Source organism: Leptodactylus fuscus, chromosome 1 (genome assembly GCF_031893055.1).
Source record: "Leptodactylus fuscus isolate aLepFus1 chromosome 1, aLepFus1.hap2, whole genome shotgun sequence".
In the NCBI taxonomy this organism is placed as follows: domain Eukaryota; kingdom Metazoa; phylum Chordata; class Amphibia; order Anura; family Leptodactylidae; genus Leptodactylus; species Leptodactylus fuscus.
Window position 1 is genome coordinate 57,005,239 of NC_134265.1, and position 18,221 is coordinate 57,023,459.

At 43.4% G+C, this 18,221-nt stretch overlaps 1 protein-coding gene across 3 annotated transcripts in view; it reads left to right on the top strand.

Moving 5' to 3' along the window:
• The first annotated feature begins 1,741 nt into the window (after positions 1 to 1,741).
• Positions 1,742 to 18,221, top strand: part of ZFYVE16 (zinc finger FYVE-type containing 16) — a 40,672-nt gene continuing 24,192 nt past the window's right edge. Inside the window, exons 1-5 of one of the 3 annotated variants that reach the window (XM_075270913.1) lie at positions 1,742 to 1,840; positions 5,941 to 6,045; positions 8,416 to 10,400; positions 13,436 to 13,532; positions 14,639 to 14,809. In XM_075270913.1, the coding sequence (XP_075127014.1) occupies positions 5,976 to 6,045; positions 8,416 to 10,400; positions 13,436 to 13,532; positions 14,639 to 14,809 (2,323 nt within the window). In that variant the 5' untranslated portion in view covers positions 1,742 to 1,840; positions 5,941 to 5,975. Of the gene's footprint in view, positions 1,841 to 5,940; positions 6,046 to 8,415; positions 10,401 to 13,435; positions 13,533 to 14,638; positions 14,810 to 18,221 lie in introns of those variants that run through there. The other 2 variants (XM_075270923.1, XM_075270933.1) reach the window with 2 other exon arrangements.

The following is an 18,221-nucleotide window of genomic DNA, read 5'->3' on the forward strand; positions in this document are numbered from 1 at the left end:
GCCTATTCACTACCTGGGAACCACCCCTAGGACAGAAAGTTTGGCCCCATTTCCAGATGACTCCATGAATGACCCATCTGTTCCACCTCCAGGGGTCTATGGGATTCAGCCTTCCGCCACACATCCCGCAAACCTTCAGAGGAAGCACTTGCAGGAGGTCCTACTGGATGGCCGAACAGTTGTTGGATTCCGGGACTCGGGAGCTTTCCTAACGGTAGCGGACCCCCGAGTTGTGCGACCCGAGGCCCTAGAGGAGGGCTCTGGCATTTCTATCAAGTTGGCAGGGGGTACTCAAAGACGTATTCCTAAAGCTACCGTGGAACTCGACTATGGTTATGGACCAAAACGATGCACAATTGGTGTGATGAGCGGGCTGCCGGCCGATGTTCTGTTAGGCAACGATGTTGGAAATCTACAGTGCCACTTTGTGGGAGCAGTGACCCGAAGCCAAGCTCAGGGAGAAGCCAACATGGATCCACCGGATTTTCTGACAGATGCCAGCCCTTCAACCCTACAACTTTACCATTCAGCACCGCCGAGGGAACCAATACCAGAACGCGGATGGGTTATCCCGGCAGGAGGACATATGACCTATAGAGACTGATGTGCATTCCCCAATTTACCTGTGTAGGCCAATTGTGTCATGCACATGTTTTGAGAGGGGGAGGGGTTGTCACGGGATGGTTAGAGTCTATACTATAGGCAATGTGTAATATATATTTCATGTGGAATGTATTCTCTAACCTGTTGTATACATCAATGTGTAGTTGGCTGATTAGGGTCTAGTGTGTTAGCACATTGTATGCAAATACCTCTAACTAGTGAGGACAATGGGTGGAGATAATCTGATCGGTGTCTCCAAGAAGATGTTGGACTGTGCATTGTTCAAAAGAGACAGGGAGTCTGCTCTCCTTGGCATAGGTGAGGGGGGAAGGATCTGTGACTCAGCCCTTCCCACCCCCAGATATAGGAAGTAACAGTTTAGTATATAGTTGTAGCTTGGAGTTAGTATGTGTTAGCCGGCCTGTGCACAGCTCTGCAGAGAGCCAGAATTTAGTTACAGGACCAAGGAACCAAAGTTATCATTGGATTGTGACTTCTGTGGACTTATTGTTATTACGGTTGATGTGACCGCCGCCGGCTACTAACTTTGTGGATTACAATAAATTGCTGTTGTCTCCCGACCTCTTGCGTCCGTGTTGATTCAAAAGACCTTCCGGAGGAAGACGTATACCTTCGCTCCGTGACAAGTATATACACAGTCACACACTGACTACCTATATAGACTGTACAGTATATACACACAGTCACACACTGACTACCTATATACACTGTACAGTATATACACACAGTCACACACAGACTACCTATATACACTGTACAGTATATACACAGTCACACACTGACTACCTATATACACTGTACAGTATATACACACAGTCACACACTGACTACCTATATACACTGTACAGTATATACACACAGTCACACACTGACTACCTATATACACTGTACAGTATATACACAGTCACACACTGACTACCTATATACACTGTACAGTATATACACACAGTCACACACTGACTACCTATATACACTGTACAGTATATACACACAGCCACACACTGACTATCTCTATGTGCACACAGGCAGCTCTCCCAAGCACCGCACAGCACTGCCTGCAGGTCACATGACTCCTCAGCGATCATGTGACTACGACGTCGTCCACTCACATGATGGAGAGGCGGGGAGAAGTGACGTCAGAGGTGAAAGTACCTTGAGAGGCAGAAGCGCACCTAGAGGGGCAGAGGGACAGGATGAGGCCGGGATGACTCAGGAGGTGAGCGGGGAGACGGTGTGCGGCGCCGGCCTGTGTGTTCAGCGCTATAAATAGTAGTGCTTCTGTACAGCAGCGGCCGGTGCAAGGTGCCATCTTATAAGACAAATAAAGTCATTGACCAGTGCTAGAGCTGTGTGTCTGCTGCTCTGTGTAATGTGAGCGTATAGTCAGACATGTCTGTGCACTATATACTGTACAGCTGCCTGCAGTAGTCTGTGTGCTTGTATGTGTGTATAATATATATCTGCTTGTTTATGTAATGTGGACGTACAATCAGAAATAATACTGTAGAGCTGTCTGCAGTGGTGTTTGTGATTGTATGTGTATGTAATGTAAACGTGTAGCCAGAAGTATCTGTAGACTCTATAATGTAGAGCTGCCTGCAGCAGTGTATGTTTTGGTATGTGTTTATAATAAGTATATATATATATATATACACACACACACATAAATAATGTGTGTCATCTGCTTCTTGCGTGTTTTGTGGTAACCTATTAAATGGGAATGTATGGTCAGAGAAGTCTATGTGTTATATACTGTACAGCAGCCAATAGTAGTATATGGTTTTGTTCATTAACCATTTCTGTTCACATGGTATTTACCGCTTTGGTATTCGCTGTATGACGTAAATATTGTTTTTTTGGATATGGAAATACCTAATACTTGACATTTTTCTAAATGAAAACTTTAAAATAGTTTTGTTTATCTTATTTAAGATCCGGGGGAAGGGGGTGATGCTTTTTATTTATTTAATATCTGTTAAAAACTTTTTTTCAGTTTTTCTTTTTTAAAAAAAACTTTAATTACTGCGTAACCTTTGAGGCCTACCACAGGCAAACATCAGGATGGCTCCTGCGGTATTATAAATAATGGAGCAGTGGGGACTGGCATCAGGGGTGTAAAATAAGAAAATCCCTGTGATTACAGAAAACTTTGATCACAGGCATTAGTGCCAGATCTCCAGTGTCACTGGTTATTTATAAAGGACCTTTTATGTCCATGGGTACATGCGGTTTTATATACCACTAGAAAGTTGACAGTGCACTATCGGCTTTCCCGTTATGTGCCCCGAGGGAAGCCCTATCAACGCTGTTACCGATATATTTTCGTTGTCAGAAGGACGTTCCTGATAGTCCAGCTGGGAATGCCCCTCCTGACAGTACTGTCCGTAGCTCTGTAGTGCCAGAGGGGGCGTTCCTTACCACCCAGCCATGACGCTGAGCGGTAAAGAACGCCCCCCTCTTCCTGACAGTATTCGTCCATAGACTAGTACTCGGGGGGAGGCGTTCCTCATCGCTCAGCGTCATGGCTGGGTGGTAAGGAACACCCCCTCTGACACTACAGAGCTACGGACACACTCTTTGTCATCTTAGCAGACACACTCTTTGTTCGGGTTATTAAGCAGACCCAAACAACAGAGAGCCCAGGACAAGTATTAATCTAGCGTAATACAACGGATGTAAGAAAGGAGTTAAACGTGAATGTGTAGTCAGAAATATCTATAGTCTATTTGAGATATATATGTACATAGTACAAACCAAAAGTTTGGACACACCTTCTCATTCAAAGAGTTTTCTGTATTTACATGACTGTGAAAATTGTAGATTCACACTGAAGGAATCAAAACTATGAATTAACACATGTGGAATTATATACTTAACAAAAAAGTGTGAAACGACTGAAAATATGTCTTATATTCTACGTTCTTCAAAGTAGCCGCCTTTTTATTTGATTACTGCTTTGTACACTCTTGACATTCTCTTGATGAGCTTCAAGAGGTAGTCACCTGAAATGGTCTTCCAACAGTCTTGAAGGCGTTCCCAGAAATGCTTAGCACTTGTTGGCCCTTTTGCTTCTCTCTGCGGTCCAGCTCACCCCTAACCATCTCGATTGGGTTCAGGTCTGGTGACTGTGGAGGCCAGGTCATCTGGCATAGCACCCCATCACTCTCCTTCTTGGTCAAATAGCCCTTACACAGCCTGGAGGTGTGTTTGGGGTCATTTTCCTGTTGAAAAATAAATGATGGGCCAACTAAATGCAAACCGGATGGAATAGCATGCCGTTGCAAGATGCTGTGGTAGCCATGCTGGTTCAGTATGCCTTCGATTTTGAATAAATCCCCAACAGTGTCACTAGCAAAGCACCATCACACCTCCTCCTCCATGCTTCACGGTGGGAACCAGGCATGTGGAGTCCATCCGTTCACTTTTCCTGCGTCGCATCAAGACACGGTGGTTGGAACCAAAGACCTCAAATTTGGACTCATCAGACCAAAGCACAGATTTCCACTGGCCTGATGTCCATTCCTTGTGTTCTTTAGCCCAAACAAGTCTCTTCTACTTGTTGCCTGTCCTTAGTAGTGGTTTTCTAGCAGCTATTTTACCATGATGAAAAAATGTCAAGGATGAGGTGGCACTACTGCATGCATACAAACTATGCTATGGAAAGTCAGGGGTAAATTCCTTATACTTCACTGGTGGTGCTTACAGCAAGTAAAAAAAAAAAGAAAAGCTGGGCACTCACCATTGGAAGAGTATAAAAATATTTCATACCTTTATTTCAAACATCCAAGTAAAATACAATACGGGAGGAGGCACGCCTGGGAGAGGAGAGCTGACATGTTTTATATTTACATTACGTTCATAAAAATGGCATTTTGGTCTGAATATAGGCTTAGGCTGGGGCCATGCTTGACATATTCACAGCAGCTTAGCTGCCAGTGGAATTGCAAGTGGGCCGTCCGCTACAATGTTCAGTACCAGTCTAGTGGATGGGATTTGTTATAAATCTGCAACAGAACGGTCAATTTCTTGTTGCAGGCTCATCACGGTTTGCAATGTTTGTGACGCAAAGGGTGAAAATTAGCCTAAATGCAGGACCCAGCGGCTGAGTGACAACCAGTACGGTCACCTTTTCAGCTTTCTAATCTTGAATGGAAATTCTTAGTAGTGGTGGGATGGCCTGTGCCTTTATTACTTTACTAGCCTCTGCCCGCAACTTCGTCTGTGGGTTGTTGGCATTGATGATCTGCCTATATTCAGCAAATTGCTGCCGTCGATGGTTTTCCTGCTCCAGCGTTTTAGCAGCTCTTAAGCTGTCCTGCTGCTTAACTTGTTCCTTGCACCATGCCTGTGATTATTCCGGCATCTCAGCAGCTTGCTGGGATGCCATATAATGAGCGTGTTGATGATCCGCCTGCTCTGGCGTATCAACAGCTGTCAAGTTGGCCTCTTGCTGAACATGTTCCTGGCGCTGTACCCGGGATTGTTCCGACATCTCAGCAGCTGCCTTGCTGGGACGCCATATAATGAGCGTGTTGTTGGCGTTGATGATCTACCTACTCTGGCATTTCAGCAGCTCTCAAATTGACCTGGCACTGAAGTTGTTCTTCACACCGTGCCTGTATGTGTTCTGGTATCTCAGCATCTCACTGTGATGCCATATAATGAGTGTACTGTTGGCATCGATGATCTCCCTCAGCTCCATTTGAGGAGAACTCTGTGACTTCTGGCTACTTTCATAGCTCTTGTTGTTTGCGACAAATTAGATTCTCTTTTTCCAGGCATGTTTAAAATTAACAAACTGCCAATTTGGATTAAAGGTGATTGCTCATGTCAGTGTGTCTGCAGTGCCTGGAGCAGATCAGATAATATACAAATGCCTGTACACTGAGGGTTAGCTGAGTGTTTACAAAGAGAGATAACAGCCCTGGGACCTGAGATAAGCTGCTGCAAGAGCAATGTAATATAGTATGTGAATATAAATTCATAACAGTCGTGAAACCATGTCATTTACCGGGATAAAAAGTAGCTGTGCCATATTTCATTCAAATCCATTCAGCTGTTTTTGCGTGATTGAGGAACAAACATCCAAACAACTTTCACATTTATAATATTAGTAGGAAGTAGGATAGGATAGGATTAGTAGGATAACTAGGAAGATCCGCCTAGGGAATTTGGGAAAGTTCTATGGCAGCCCCTATGAAAATTGTATTAAATGTTGGGAAGAAGGGGTAGACATTTTTACTAAATCTCATTTACAAACAAAATCTCAAGCAAGTCCTTCTAATAAAGATCCTAATAAATTCCCTTTTATTTCAGGTGCCAAAGAAAACGGATTGTGGATCCAAAGGAAGATGGATACCTACTTTCAAGCAGCAGTTGTGGATTTGGATAAACTTCTTGATGACTTTGAGCAGAATACAGGTGAGTTCTGACAATTTGGGGCATTTATCATGTTTGTTTAGGGGTGTTTATTCTAGGGCTGTGGAGTTGGGGGTCAGGAAAACAATTGTTAATATTGTAGAATTAGATGTATAGTTTATTACATACTTTCAGAGGAATCCAATAATTGGCTTTTTAATGAATTAGAGGATCTTTGATGGTTTTGACTGATCATGGCTTTCAGCCATTTATGAATGGGTCGGGCTGTGAAAAATTAGAGGAGCCCCAGTCTTTTAGGGTCCATTCACACAGAGTTTTTTGGCGAGGATTTTGGCGATGAATCCGTGTGAGAATCCACGTGGAAAGAAGCGACTCCCCGTAAAGTTCTATGGGCTAGTTAACATGACATTACGCGTGTACACATTCCATCGTGGCTGCCGCGATGGGATGCTGGTGCAGGTCACTGGCATCCCTTCGCGGCATTCAGCGATGGATTAGGCCCAAATGAATGGGCCGGAGCCTTGTGCTGCGGATGCCTCAGCTGATTCATGGAATCTGCGGCAAGATAGGGCAGCTTGCTTCTTTATTCCGCTACTAGCTTCTGCTACTAGGAAAAAAGAAGCGAGCAACTCCCATTGAAGTCAATAGGAGCCATTTTTGGCAGCAGATTTTGAGGTGGATTCCGCTCAAAATCCGCTTCCAACTTGCCCTGTGTGAACTAGCCCTATGGGTTCTGCTAGCTTTTTCATTCAGGCAGATTCTGTCTGCAAAAACCAACGCAGTCAATGGGAGGCGGAAAATCCATGTGGCATTGGCAAAAAAACTTGTGGAGAAACCGCTAGAGGTTTTTTCAAAGTCCATACATTGTGCTGGAGGAAAAAACATTTTTAATTCTTGATGCAAATTTTTTCCTCGCCAAAAAACTCTGTGTGAATGGAGGATTGTCCATGTGAAAAGAGGATTTTATAAGTTATGTTCACTCTCCGATATTGAATGGAGAGTCAACTTACAATAATATAATTCTTAAATCCAGCAATGCTATAGCTCCAGTTCCTGAGCAAAAAAGGATGATTGACAGCTCTCTCTCTATCAATCTGAAGGCTGTCAATCACTGTGTTCGTGGGAGGAGTAGCAGGAGTCTGAGGCTCTCTTAGGGCTAGTTCACACGGAGACATGGAGGAGGATTTTGACAGCGGAATCCACGTCATAATCCTCCTCCATACAATGTTAGTCTATGTAGACTGCTAGGTTTTTTTTTCCTGCTAGCAGATTTTTCTACTAGCAGAGAAAAAGAAGCGACATGACCTTTCTTCAGGCATTTTCCACCTGAAGAAAGCAATAGAAGTGAATGGGAAGCGTTTTTTACTGCGTTTTTTTTTTTTTTTCTTTTTACAAAACAACGCAACACATTTTTTGCGGCCTGTTCTCTTAAAGGATGGGAAAACCGCCTGGAAGTGGTTTTTACAAAAAAAAAAAAAAAAAAACGCTCCACAAAAAGCGCGCCAAGGTAAAAAAAAGCTTCCTAATTAGGAAGTATTTTTTTTCCGGTGCCAAAATAAGCCACACGTTATTTACATGTGAACTAAGCCTTAGTAGTCCTATCAGGGTTTACTCTGCTTTTTACTCAAAAATCCTGGTCTAAATCATATATATAATTTATCACAGAGCTCAGCTTCTCCTTCCCTATCACGTCCTTCCATCACAAATCATCTGACAGGTTCACTTTAAAGAGGAAGCGCTAAGACGTCATGTAAGAGCAATCTGTGATAAATCTCCTCTGCAGAATACAGATGAATCTGTTCTTATCTCAGTATAAAGCCGGTTGCAAACGACTGTATGCTAACCGCCTGCCGTGAGTAAACGGCACAGATGATGAATGGGGCCACACAGATGTCATCCGTGTGCCGTCCATGCATCGGCCGTTCTTCCTCGGCCCCTTCCATTCAATAAATAGGAGCCGCAGAAGAAGGGTTTCAAAATCTGACAACAATACGACCTGTTTCATATTTTGCGGTCCGGACTGTCGGCCTACACATGGATATCACACTGACCATTCATACAGTTGTCTGCAAGGGGGCCAAGTATGTATTACTGAAATATAACTGGGAAGTTTATAGAAATGTTATTGCCCAAATGCTTCCTTTGATGTGTATACAATTCTTGAAAACAAAATAATTTATTCTAAGTAAACAGAACATCAATCAGTATTCTAAATAAATCTATTTATTCTAAAGGGAAAGTGCCAAACTAAGGCTTTGCATGTAGTGTGCAGCTAGTACTCTACTCTAGTGCTCTAGTTCCACATGTGACAGGAGCAGAGGGAGCGCAGAAGTGTATACACACAAGCAGAGTATTATATATATACAAACATTTGAGACTTGAAGCATTTACTGTACTATTTTCTTTGCACAGACGAGTTGGAAACCTACCAGCCATGTGATGCACCCCTAAACCCAAACCAAAGTGCTCTTTCTTCAGGAGACTTCTACCTGCAACCAGATTTCTCAGCTGCCGGGAAGCAGTCCTATGGAAGTAGTCATGAAGTTGCTCCACCTCCTGTATGTCTGAATGAAGAAGAGTTTAAAAACGTAGCTCCTGTCTCACAAGGTGAAAGAAATGTCACCGGGCCAGATCTCTTATCTTGTGTAGAGGAAGGAAAATCTAATGAAGATGAATCAAGCACCGGGAGGAGTAGTGTCCCTGTATGTGACCTTATCAGTGACACGGGCAGCCTGATTCATACAGCAAGCAGCAATGAATCATTAATTCCTGATTCTCTCCAGCCAAGCGGGAATGTTGTCTCTGACCTTGAGTTGCTTTCTGACCCAGGTTTCTTTACCATCCCAGCTTCAGATCTGACAGTTTCATTAGGAAATGAGGAACTGCGTTGTGCAGATGTCGCTACAAGGGAATCAAACTGGTTACCTGAAAGCCAAGCAAATCTGCTTGACATAAGCCCAGAGGCTAGTAGCACAAATATCAATGTTGCCTCCGATCTCGCTGCCGACTTGGACAATGCAAGAGAAGCTTCTGACATTGCTTCTAGTATTGACTCCACCAGTACGTCAAGTTCCTCTAGCACTGATGGCTACGTAAGCGATGATCTCTGTTATGAGACATTACCTGAGGATCAGATTGGCATTGAGTCAAAAGGACAGGAGGCGGAATTGGCTGATACGTTGACTTTTGAGCCTAAGGAAATAAAACCATTGACGGATATAGATGTCTCAATGTTAACTCCAGAAAGTGCAGACTTTGGTTTGACGAGTGAGATTTATAGTAATTTAGGCGCGTGCCAAAAGGAACGTCTGACTGTGGAAAAGCATGAGATCCCAAGCATGGCGACCGCAGAGAGCAATGATGAATTAACTAAGGCTTCCACAGCATCATCAGAATCTCTACCTGGTGCTTTGATAAATTGTACTACACAAGGTAGGGATTCGCCTGTGAAAGACTCTTCCATGGGGCAATATAACCAAGCCTCAGGAGAAGTAGCATCTGGTATTTCACAAAATGACCCTGAGATATCAACCGAGCCCACACCTCTGTTATCTGTACCTGAGAAATGTATCGCCAATGAAATGAAGTCTTCAGACAACAAATTCTCACCACAACTAGTTACTGAGTTGCCTACAGTGGACACATGCAAGCCCATTACTCCGAGCCCAGCCCATGGTGACAATATTTATAGCCCTGATTTTGAAAATGCCGTATTATATGATTTCATAAGTGACCGTAATGACCTGTTGTTAAGTGACACATACGTTAGTGACGCCGAGCTGGATGCTTTTCTTAGTGAGGAAGGTGTTCCTTCAAATAAAGAAGCCGCTCTGGAAAATCTCACACCTTGTGATGTAACTTGTGCTGAATCAGGTGGGAATAGCACTGCTGCCGGGGAGTTACAGTCTCGGGAAATAGCTCAAGGCAAAGCACATAGCGACACTGCGGATGCTTCACAGCATCAACCTGCTTCTCCGTCTCAACCCCCAAATCAAGGGAACCTTACTGGTGCTACTATGGTTTCTCATGTTGGCGGTGCTAGGCCGAAGCAGTTGTTTAATCAGCCACCAAAGTCTCTGACTCTTAGCCAACCTGAAAGGCTAAATAATCAGATTTCAGAACGAACTCATTCTGACCAAACGCCTGAAGATCTTGGATCAGACAGCGTGCATTCTCAAAGTGGTTTGCGAGGATCTTTGAATGAAGATACTGATGACAGTCCTGAGCTCAGTGTGAAGGAAGCGATGGCAAGACCTGAGTATGAGGCAATGGATAATCCTGTACCTGGGCAGAGGCAGCCCACCTGGATTCCTGACTCTGAAGCCCCAAACTGCATGAACTGCAGCACCAGGTTCACCTTCACAAAGCGGAGGCACCATTGTAGAGCTTGTGGAAAAGTAAGTAGCTCGTATGTAGAGATGAGCGAATAGTATTCGAAACTATATTTTCGAATACCTCGCTCCCATAGGAATGAATGAATGCGGCTGAACACCAAGGGGTTAAGCGCCGGCCGCTTCCATTCATTCCTATGTAGCGAGGTATTCGAAACTATAGTCTCGAATACTATTCGCTCATCTCTACGTATGGAATGGTTGTACTAGCTTACATAGTCACTAACCTTATAACAGTCTTTGCTTATATCAATAATACAAGTGAATATTACTGTGTAAGGTATTTTAAAAGGAGTCTACCACCTCCCACGAGTATAATGAACTGTCACTACTGAGTTACAGAACACATCACAGTGATAAAGAATATAACTTTATGTATGTCACTTTTGTAGATTTTGGAGAGAAAAAAAACCCTTTGAAATATTATGTAAATGAGGCAGTAGGTGCACTGGAGGCGGGCCTTCAGTGGTCCTGCCTCTCAGATCACTACCATCTCCTGCCTGCACCACTATATGTAGTGACAATTGACATCACCCATCCTACTTGAGCAGCAAGAGCAGTGCTCCAGGAGCTGAAGACACATTGCAGCCAGTGTATCCATTTGCCTCATTTCTATAACACAGGCCAGCAACCTTCGGCACTCCAGCGGCTGTGATGGAACTACAACTCCCAACATGCTCCTTTGACTTCCGTGCGGGTTCCAAGAAAAGCAGAGCAAGTATGCATGCTGGGAGTTGTAGTTTGACAACAGCTGGAGTACTGAAGGTTGCCTACTTCTGGTATGAGATCTCAAAGTTGTATTAATCCAAAACTACAAAAAATGACAAATAACAAATGTATAATGTATATCACTGTAATATGGTGTGTAAAGCGTTGCTAGCCATTGAATATTGCTGGGGGAGACTCCCTTTATCTGAGAAAAATGCTTATTCTACAATTTTCAGGCTGTTTTCCTCCTCCGCCCCTCCTAAACTCTTTACTTACTCTGAAATCTCTTCTGAGTTCATCTTTGTCTCCCAAGATAGACTACCAGCCCACAAATGTAACACATTACATGAACTCATAGAAGTCTATGAATATAGAAGGGGGGGGGGGTTTAGTTGAGTGATGAAGAAGAGGCAGCAGCGGCGATTAATAAATCCAAGTGCGTTATTCACATTCAGACTGTTTAGCACTGTTCTATAATGTCCTGTATTATGCTGCTTATGAGTGAGTGTGTTTGTGTGTTAAGAAGCAGAATCTCCTGTTTTATGGGTGTGCTGTGTATGGGAGACATCTTTACCCACTAGACCAGGGACCACTGAGAATTACAGAGGAAGAACTCCTAAAAAAAAATCTGAATATAGTTGCCAAACCTTGTTTCTCTTCATGTACGCACACAGGTTTTACTGAAAAGTTATTTGAAAGTTTAGATTTAAGGATGCTGCAAATAAAAATCAGGCTATAGGGTAAAAATAGTGTGTTGGAGGCCTATTGCAGATCCCTGATGAGATCTGCTGACGGTGTTCTGGTTGTGGTCAGGTGACTGCTGTAGCCAATCTCTGCTCTCTCAGTTGACTTGCTGCACTACCATGTGTGTAGAAATCAAAGGTAAGGCCATGACCAAAAGATGGACGGCAACATCAATGAATGGACTGTCTCTGCTGGAACCAGAGGATCTGTAAAGGGTCATTCACACTATTTCCACTCTATGGCCTGATTTCTGAGTCTAAGGGTTTATCCAGCGACCTGCGGCAGCCATAGTGTATGTAAAAGAAAAATAAAGCATATTCATCTATCCCCAAAACTCCTTTGTCCATCCACTGTCCCCTTTATGTTGCATACCATGGCGTCAGAAGCCACGAGGCTGACATGACCACTGAGACTAGTCAGTGGCCTCAGCAGTCGCTGGTGATGTCACTCACATATGTCACAGGTTCTTTACCGATGATTGGTCTCGGTGTTCACGTGACCCTCAGAACTTCTGGGATGTGATGGAAAGGAGAGCAGGGCGAATAGTGAAGTACTGGGTACAGACGAGTATGCTTTTGTTTTTCTTTTACACCCACCACGACTGACCCATGAGGTGCCCCAAATCCTGGACAGCACCTTTTTGTTGGAAACACTCATACAGTTTTATAGTCAAAAACAGAAGTGCTGCAACAAGAGAAGATGTGTCAGTAAGGCTGGGATCTGTGAATGGAGACCCTGCCAAAGATAGATAGAGATAAAAGTCCTTCATGGATTTTCAGTTAAAATACAAGAGACCCCATTGGATGTTTTACCAACTCTGCTCTCCATCTGTCGGGTCCCCCAGAGCAGTGCGAACCTAGTCAATCTTCTTCTTTTTATGATGGACTCATGTTTTAATGCAGTCGTGATGGGGCTTGTGTTGGACTTCAGTACACGGACACTTTATTCCATCTCATAGGCCAAGATCACCTTTACTCCATCTGCCCCCTTTCTATTGAAGTTCTCTCCATAGGATAGGACATTAACCTTAGAATGTCAGGGGTCCAACTACGGGGACCCCGACACATCAGCTGTCTCCTTGGGATTGTGAGTTGCAGCAGTTGGCCCATTCAAGTCTATGAGACAAGCTCTGCAGTTCAGCTATTAAAAGTACATAGAGTGAGCACTACAGTCCAAACCATTATGGAGAAAGAGCTGATCTATGGGGTGCCTGGTAGTTAAACCCCTGCCAATCTGAAAAAAAGAAAAAAAAGTTTAGGACAAAGTGAGTAGAATCAAATATTACTACACAACAAAGAAACAGGATGGTACAGGGGCTGTATACACAGAAAGGTGGGATGTAAATAAATAAATATATAATGGTTGTATCGTTTTTACTCTGACCTGTATCACTACTACACGTGAGAAACTTGAAGGCATTTGCATCAAAAGAGAGGGAATAAAACCCTTCTTTAAAGGTGCTTAAACCTAAGTGTTATGGGTGTAGTCTCAGATTAGTCACCCGGGAAATCTTTCTACATGATTTATAGATCACAGGTATGTAATCCTGTAAAGAACATCCTCAGTTACTGTGCGTTTTGTTTACTTAGGTGTTTTGTGCTGTCTGCTGTAGTCAGAAGCACAGGCTGCAGTACCTGGAGAAAGAAGCCCGAGTCTGTGTGGTTTGCTATGACTCTATCACTAAAGGTAAGGAACCTTTTGTTCTCGGCATACTCGGACCACATTTATGACTTCTGGTTTCCTCAAGCCTCCAGGCATGGTTAACCAGCAGTAGATGTGGCATTTCACGCTCTAATATTCCATTTCATTCTTTACTAACTTCTGTCCTACTTACTGACGTCCTAAAACTGCAACATGCCAGGTGCCAAGCCTGTACTTTTCCATATTATGTATTCTGATTCTGATCTTTTCAATGATTAATTATTAAAACAGTAATGATGTGTGGATGGAGCAGATTAATCTATCCACATAGGATAGAGTTGAGGGTGGACATTTGCGCCTTTATAGGATCTTTTACCTATTTTTATCAATCCAATGGTTACAAATCTGTGCCTAACCTGCATATGAAATGGTCCCATGGTGTGGATTTTAAATCTGCAGCTTATTAAAGGGGTTTTCCAGACTAAATAAAGATTGGGAGGGTCCCAACAGCTCTTTGAAGAGGTTACAGTGTTCTTGTGAATGCTGCAGCCTCTTCAGTACTTACCAAGCACAGCACTGTACATTTGTATAGCAACTGTGCTTGGTATCGCAGATCATTTGAATGGGACTGAACTGCAATTAGGTCATATGACCAATGAATGTGATGTCACGTGGCCTGTGAACAAAAGTGCCATTTATTGAGCGCCGATGCCTCTGCAGACAGTTCATTCGGGGGTACCTTGTTTCAGCACCCTAAAAAAAAAATCATCCTAAATTAAAAAGTTCCTTAAAACCTCTTTAATTCATACTGTGGAGTTCACCCTTTTGTAGTGCATAGGGTAAAACGTGGCAGACCTTATGCAACACCATATGCAGTCCTGGCCGTGATATGAACCCAGTCAGCTCAGAGCAATCCGAGACCTTTGTTATCAGGCATGTCTAGACCCAGAATTTATAATGGTCCGCTAGTTGTATTGGCTTGTCACTTGGAGGACGTCAGTCAGTATAAGAATCTGTTTTGCTTTTATATTTCTTTCTGTCCTCTTGGGTGAGGTTTTTTCTCCTTCTCCTCCGATCTTTTGTGAACTTTACAACCTAGCAAGCTAGTGTTTCCCTATCAATAGTGTTGTGTTTTGTTTCCCTTCCTTTAGTACAGGCCTTTAAGAGGATGATGAGCCCAACCGCTCCTAGTCCAAATCCCACTGTCCCCTCTGAGTACTGTTCTACCATTCCTCCTTTCGTGCAGGCAGCAGGTACAAATAACTCTCCTCCGCCCACTATTTTGGTGCCTGGCTCAGTACTTAAACAACCAGGAGCTGAAGGTAAATTAGAGATGATGAATAGATGGAAAATAACTGGTTGGGATACATGAGCACCTACTGATTCAAAGGAGGAATATGCACTTAAATATCTCATAGTCCTTGTTATATACAGAAATGAATGAGCTGTCAGAGGGAGAATCTTGTAATCAGGGCAGAGGTTATAAGGGTTGTACCAAGAGCGAAATTCAGCGCCATTCCACAGGATAGGTGTTTGATCCATAAGGATCTTACCACTAGAATCCTTACCGATTATATAAATGAGGGACGAAGAAGAACAGTTTATGTGGAGCATATAGTCGGGCATGTGCACTACTACACCATTCAGTCCTGCAAAGCCTATATGGAGTGGCAGCGCACATGCTCTTCTACTTCTCCATTTCCAGCTCTCAGACTATTAGGGCTCGTTCACACGGGGCAAGAGGGGGCGGATTCTGATGCCGAATCCACCCCTTAACAATGGAGGTCTATGTAGACTATGTAGATGCGAGCTGTCCTTTCTTCAGGCGGACTCCGCGGCTGACTCAGGCCCCGGCATCCACCTCGCAACAGCACCCTCCGGACTAGACCCATTCATTGAACCTACTCCGAAGGAGGAAGCCGCAACTGTCAGAAGCTGCGACAGTCGTGGCAGGTGCATTTTGGTCCAATTCTGATGCGGCTTCCCATATCAGAATCAGGACCAAAATATGTGACGCTTATCCCCATGTGAACTAGCCCTTATCGCTTATTCACATGACTGATTTTCAGCCATGAAACATACCGTTAGAGGTATTCCTAGCATTATAGTTAATGGTGATGCTAGGAGTCCCTGTACTATATGGGACAGTATTTTGAGAGGAGGCAGGGGCTCCTGTCATCATTTAGATCTACAAAGCTAGGAGTCTATGCCACCACCATTAAATCCAAAACACACATGGACCAAGCTTTCTGGCCCAGACTTGGTCTTGTGAGTAAGCGGTTGTCACTTATTCCATGGACTGGTGATACATTTCTTTCTCTGTACAACCCTTTAAAGGAAAACTCCAGACAAGATTGATACAGGACATAAGATTTTGGGGCAGATTTATCAATTGTGTCCAAAGTTTAGACAACTTAAAGCTAGCCTATGCAGTCGGAAACTGTGCCAAATGTATCACAGAGGTGCTGGCTGTGTGATCATTTTGAGCCCTCTTTTATTTATTCCACTTTTTCACAAAATTTTGCTCTGAAGTGTTGGCACGCTATTAATCTGAGTGCATTTTACTTTTCCACTCTGTCTCCTCTTCTCTGGGCACTTTAAAAAGTGTCTATAAATCTTAATAAATCTGGAGCATGGCATGTAGGTCACTTTTTGGCACATTTTAAGGCAGAGTACTACCCCCCTAATGTATCAGTGGTTTCCTGAAGTGTTCCTTCAAGTTGATCTTGTGCAAGATCCTGTTTTGCCCTATATTTGCACCTAGCTTGTCACTTGTTTGCATAGCTTTTAATGCTCGCTTTGTTCTTTTTAATGCTATACTGTAAAATCACTGATGGTTAACTTTGTGGTGTTGTGATCAGGGCCGCTGCTTAACCCTTTGTGAATAATCATCAGATACCCGTATCCCACATGCATATGTTTAGTGACAGATGCACTTTAAAGCATGGAATGTTAACTTTACAACCCCATTATAACCACATGGTATGTTATGGTGCCCTTTTACCCCGTATGTTTTATAAAATCCAGTTCAGCAAATGTAAGAAACGTTAATAAATGACTGGCGTTTGCATATAAAAGTAGATCAGTGTGGGATATAAGGGTTTATCCACGCATTGCATTTTATGTTGTGGCTTTTGTAAATCACAATGGGGGGGGAATTTATCAACACATCTACGCCAGCTTTGGCCCAGTTCACATCTGCGTTTGGGCCATTCTGTTCCCCTCTCTGCATGAAAAATCCTGCAAGCAGCACTTTTCTCTCCGCATTTTACATGCAGAAACCACACGGACCCCTTTATAGTCTATGGGTCCACGGGTTTCCTGAGGTAACCACTTTTTAATGCGGATTAGTTTTCCATTCAGGGGGTTCCCAAGTGGACCCCAGAACAGAAACCCTTGCGCAGATGTGAACCAGGCCTTTCTGACATAAATGTCTGATAATGTTAGGCCTCTTTGGCGCAAGGTTCTTTCTTTTGCCAAAGATGTGCAACATCCCCTGTTCTATGCCCACCACCCTCCTGCCCGACATAGTTATTATAACTAACGCCAGTTTTCTGCCATGTGTTATACTGGAATTGAACTTGGGTACATTTCCACTTTGGCGCCCTGGTCAGAGGCCCGGGTGCCTTTCTTCCTGTCAGGGCCATTATTAGGACTGGCGTACAAAATGCCAGTCTTAATAAATCTGCCCCAGATTGTGACTTCACTCTAAAACTGTGGAAGTGTGTGACTTGTCACCAGTAGGACTTCACCTGATACCCATCAGTGCTTTGGAGGATGCCAGGGGTGAGGACACATATGGCAGCAGTGACACAGGGCTGATCGTGTAATGGTATATGCCACTGCTGTTTTCTATTACATTTATTGCTTGCTATTGGTTAGACATATGGCTTTGCACATGAATCTTCCATTTAGAAATAACAAGCATTAAGCAAAAAATTGGTCAAACAGTAATAGAAAACACTGGTAACATGCAAATACTCATGACAGCTGCCGTGTGTGTCCTCACCCAAAGTCTGCAAGCCCTGGGCCTTGGATAAAAGATATTTAATGCTTTTGATCCTTTGATGTCATGTGCTTATGCTCATCCATATGCGAAATGTCAGAGATTTATAAAACTGAGTTTTTCTACAATGTTGCCCGTTGCAGCCAATCACAGCACAGCTTTCATTTTTCAAGTGTTGAATTTGAAAAAAAAAGCCAAACTCTGATTGGTTGCTTTGGGCAACAGAGACGGGTCTTTCTTTTTAGGCCGTTTCATAAAGCTCCTTCATTGCCTGTATGTGCTTTATGTATCCTTGACTCTTCATTTACTAATGTAGTCCGCCTTTTATTTTTTATTGCTACTGCTGATAAACCATCACACGCTGCCTTTAGCTCTACGAAGGGGTCATATAATGCAATAATTTAATACATATAGAACTTACCATCCACTGACATGTTGTGAGTCCTACTTGCTGAGGATATCCTATATTGGCTGCTTGTGGCAGGGAAGAGCAGTCAAACCTAAACTGGTTGTCTACCTGGGAAAACATTTTTCTTAAAACTGCAAAACTCTGGACTCTACTCACCAATTCTTTGCCATCCTGTTCCAACACTTACCAGGTCCCTGCTGGTCTCCACTTCCTGTTCCCGTCACAGCACACAGGAAGTGCCTACTCAAGTCAATCACTGCGTGAGGTGGGTCTCTGCTGCATCCATTGTTTGACTAAACAGTCATCTCTTGTGTGTCAC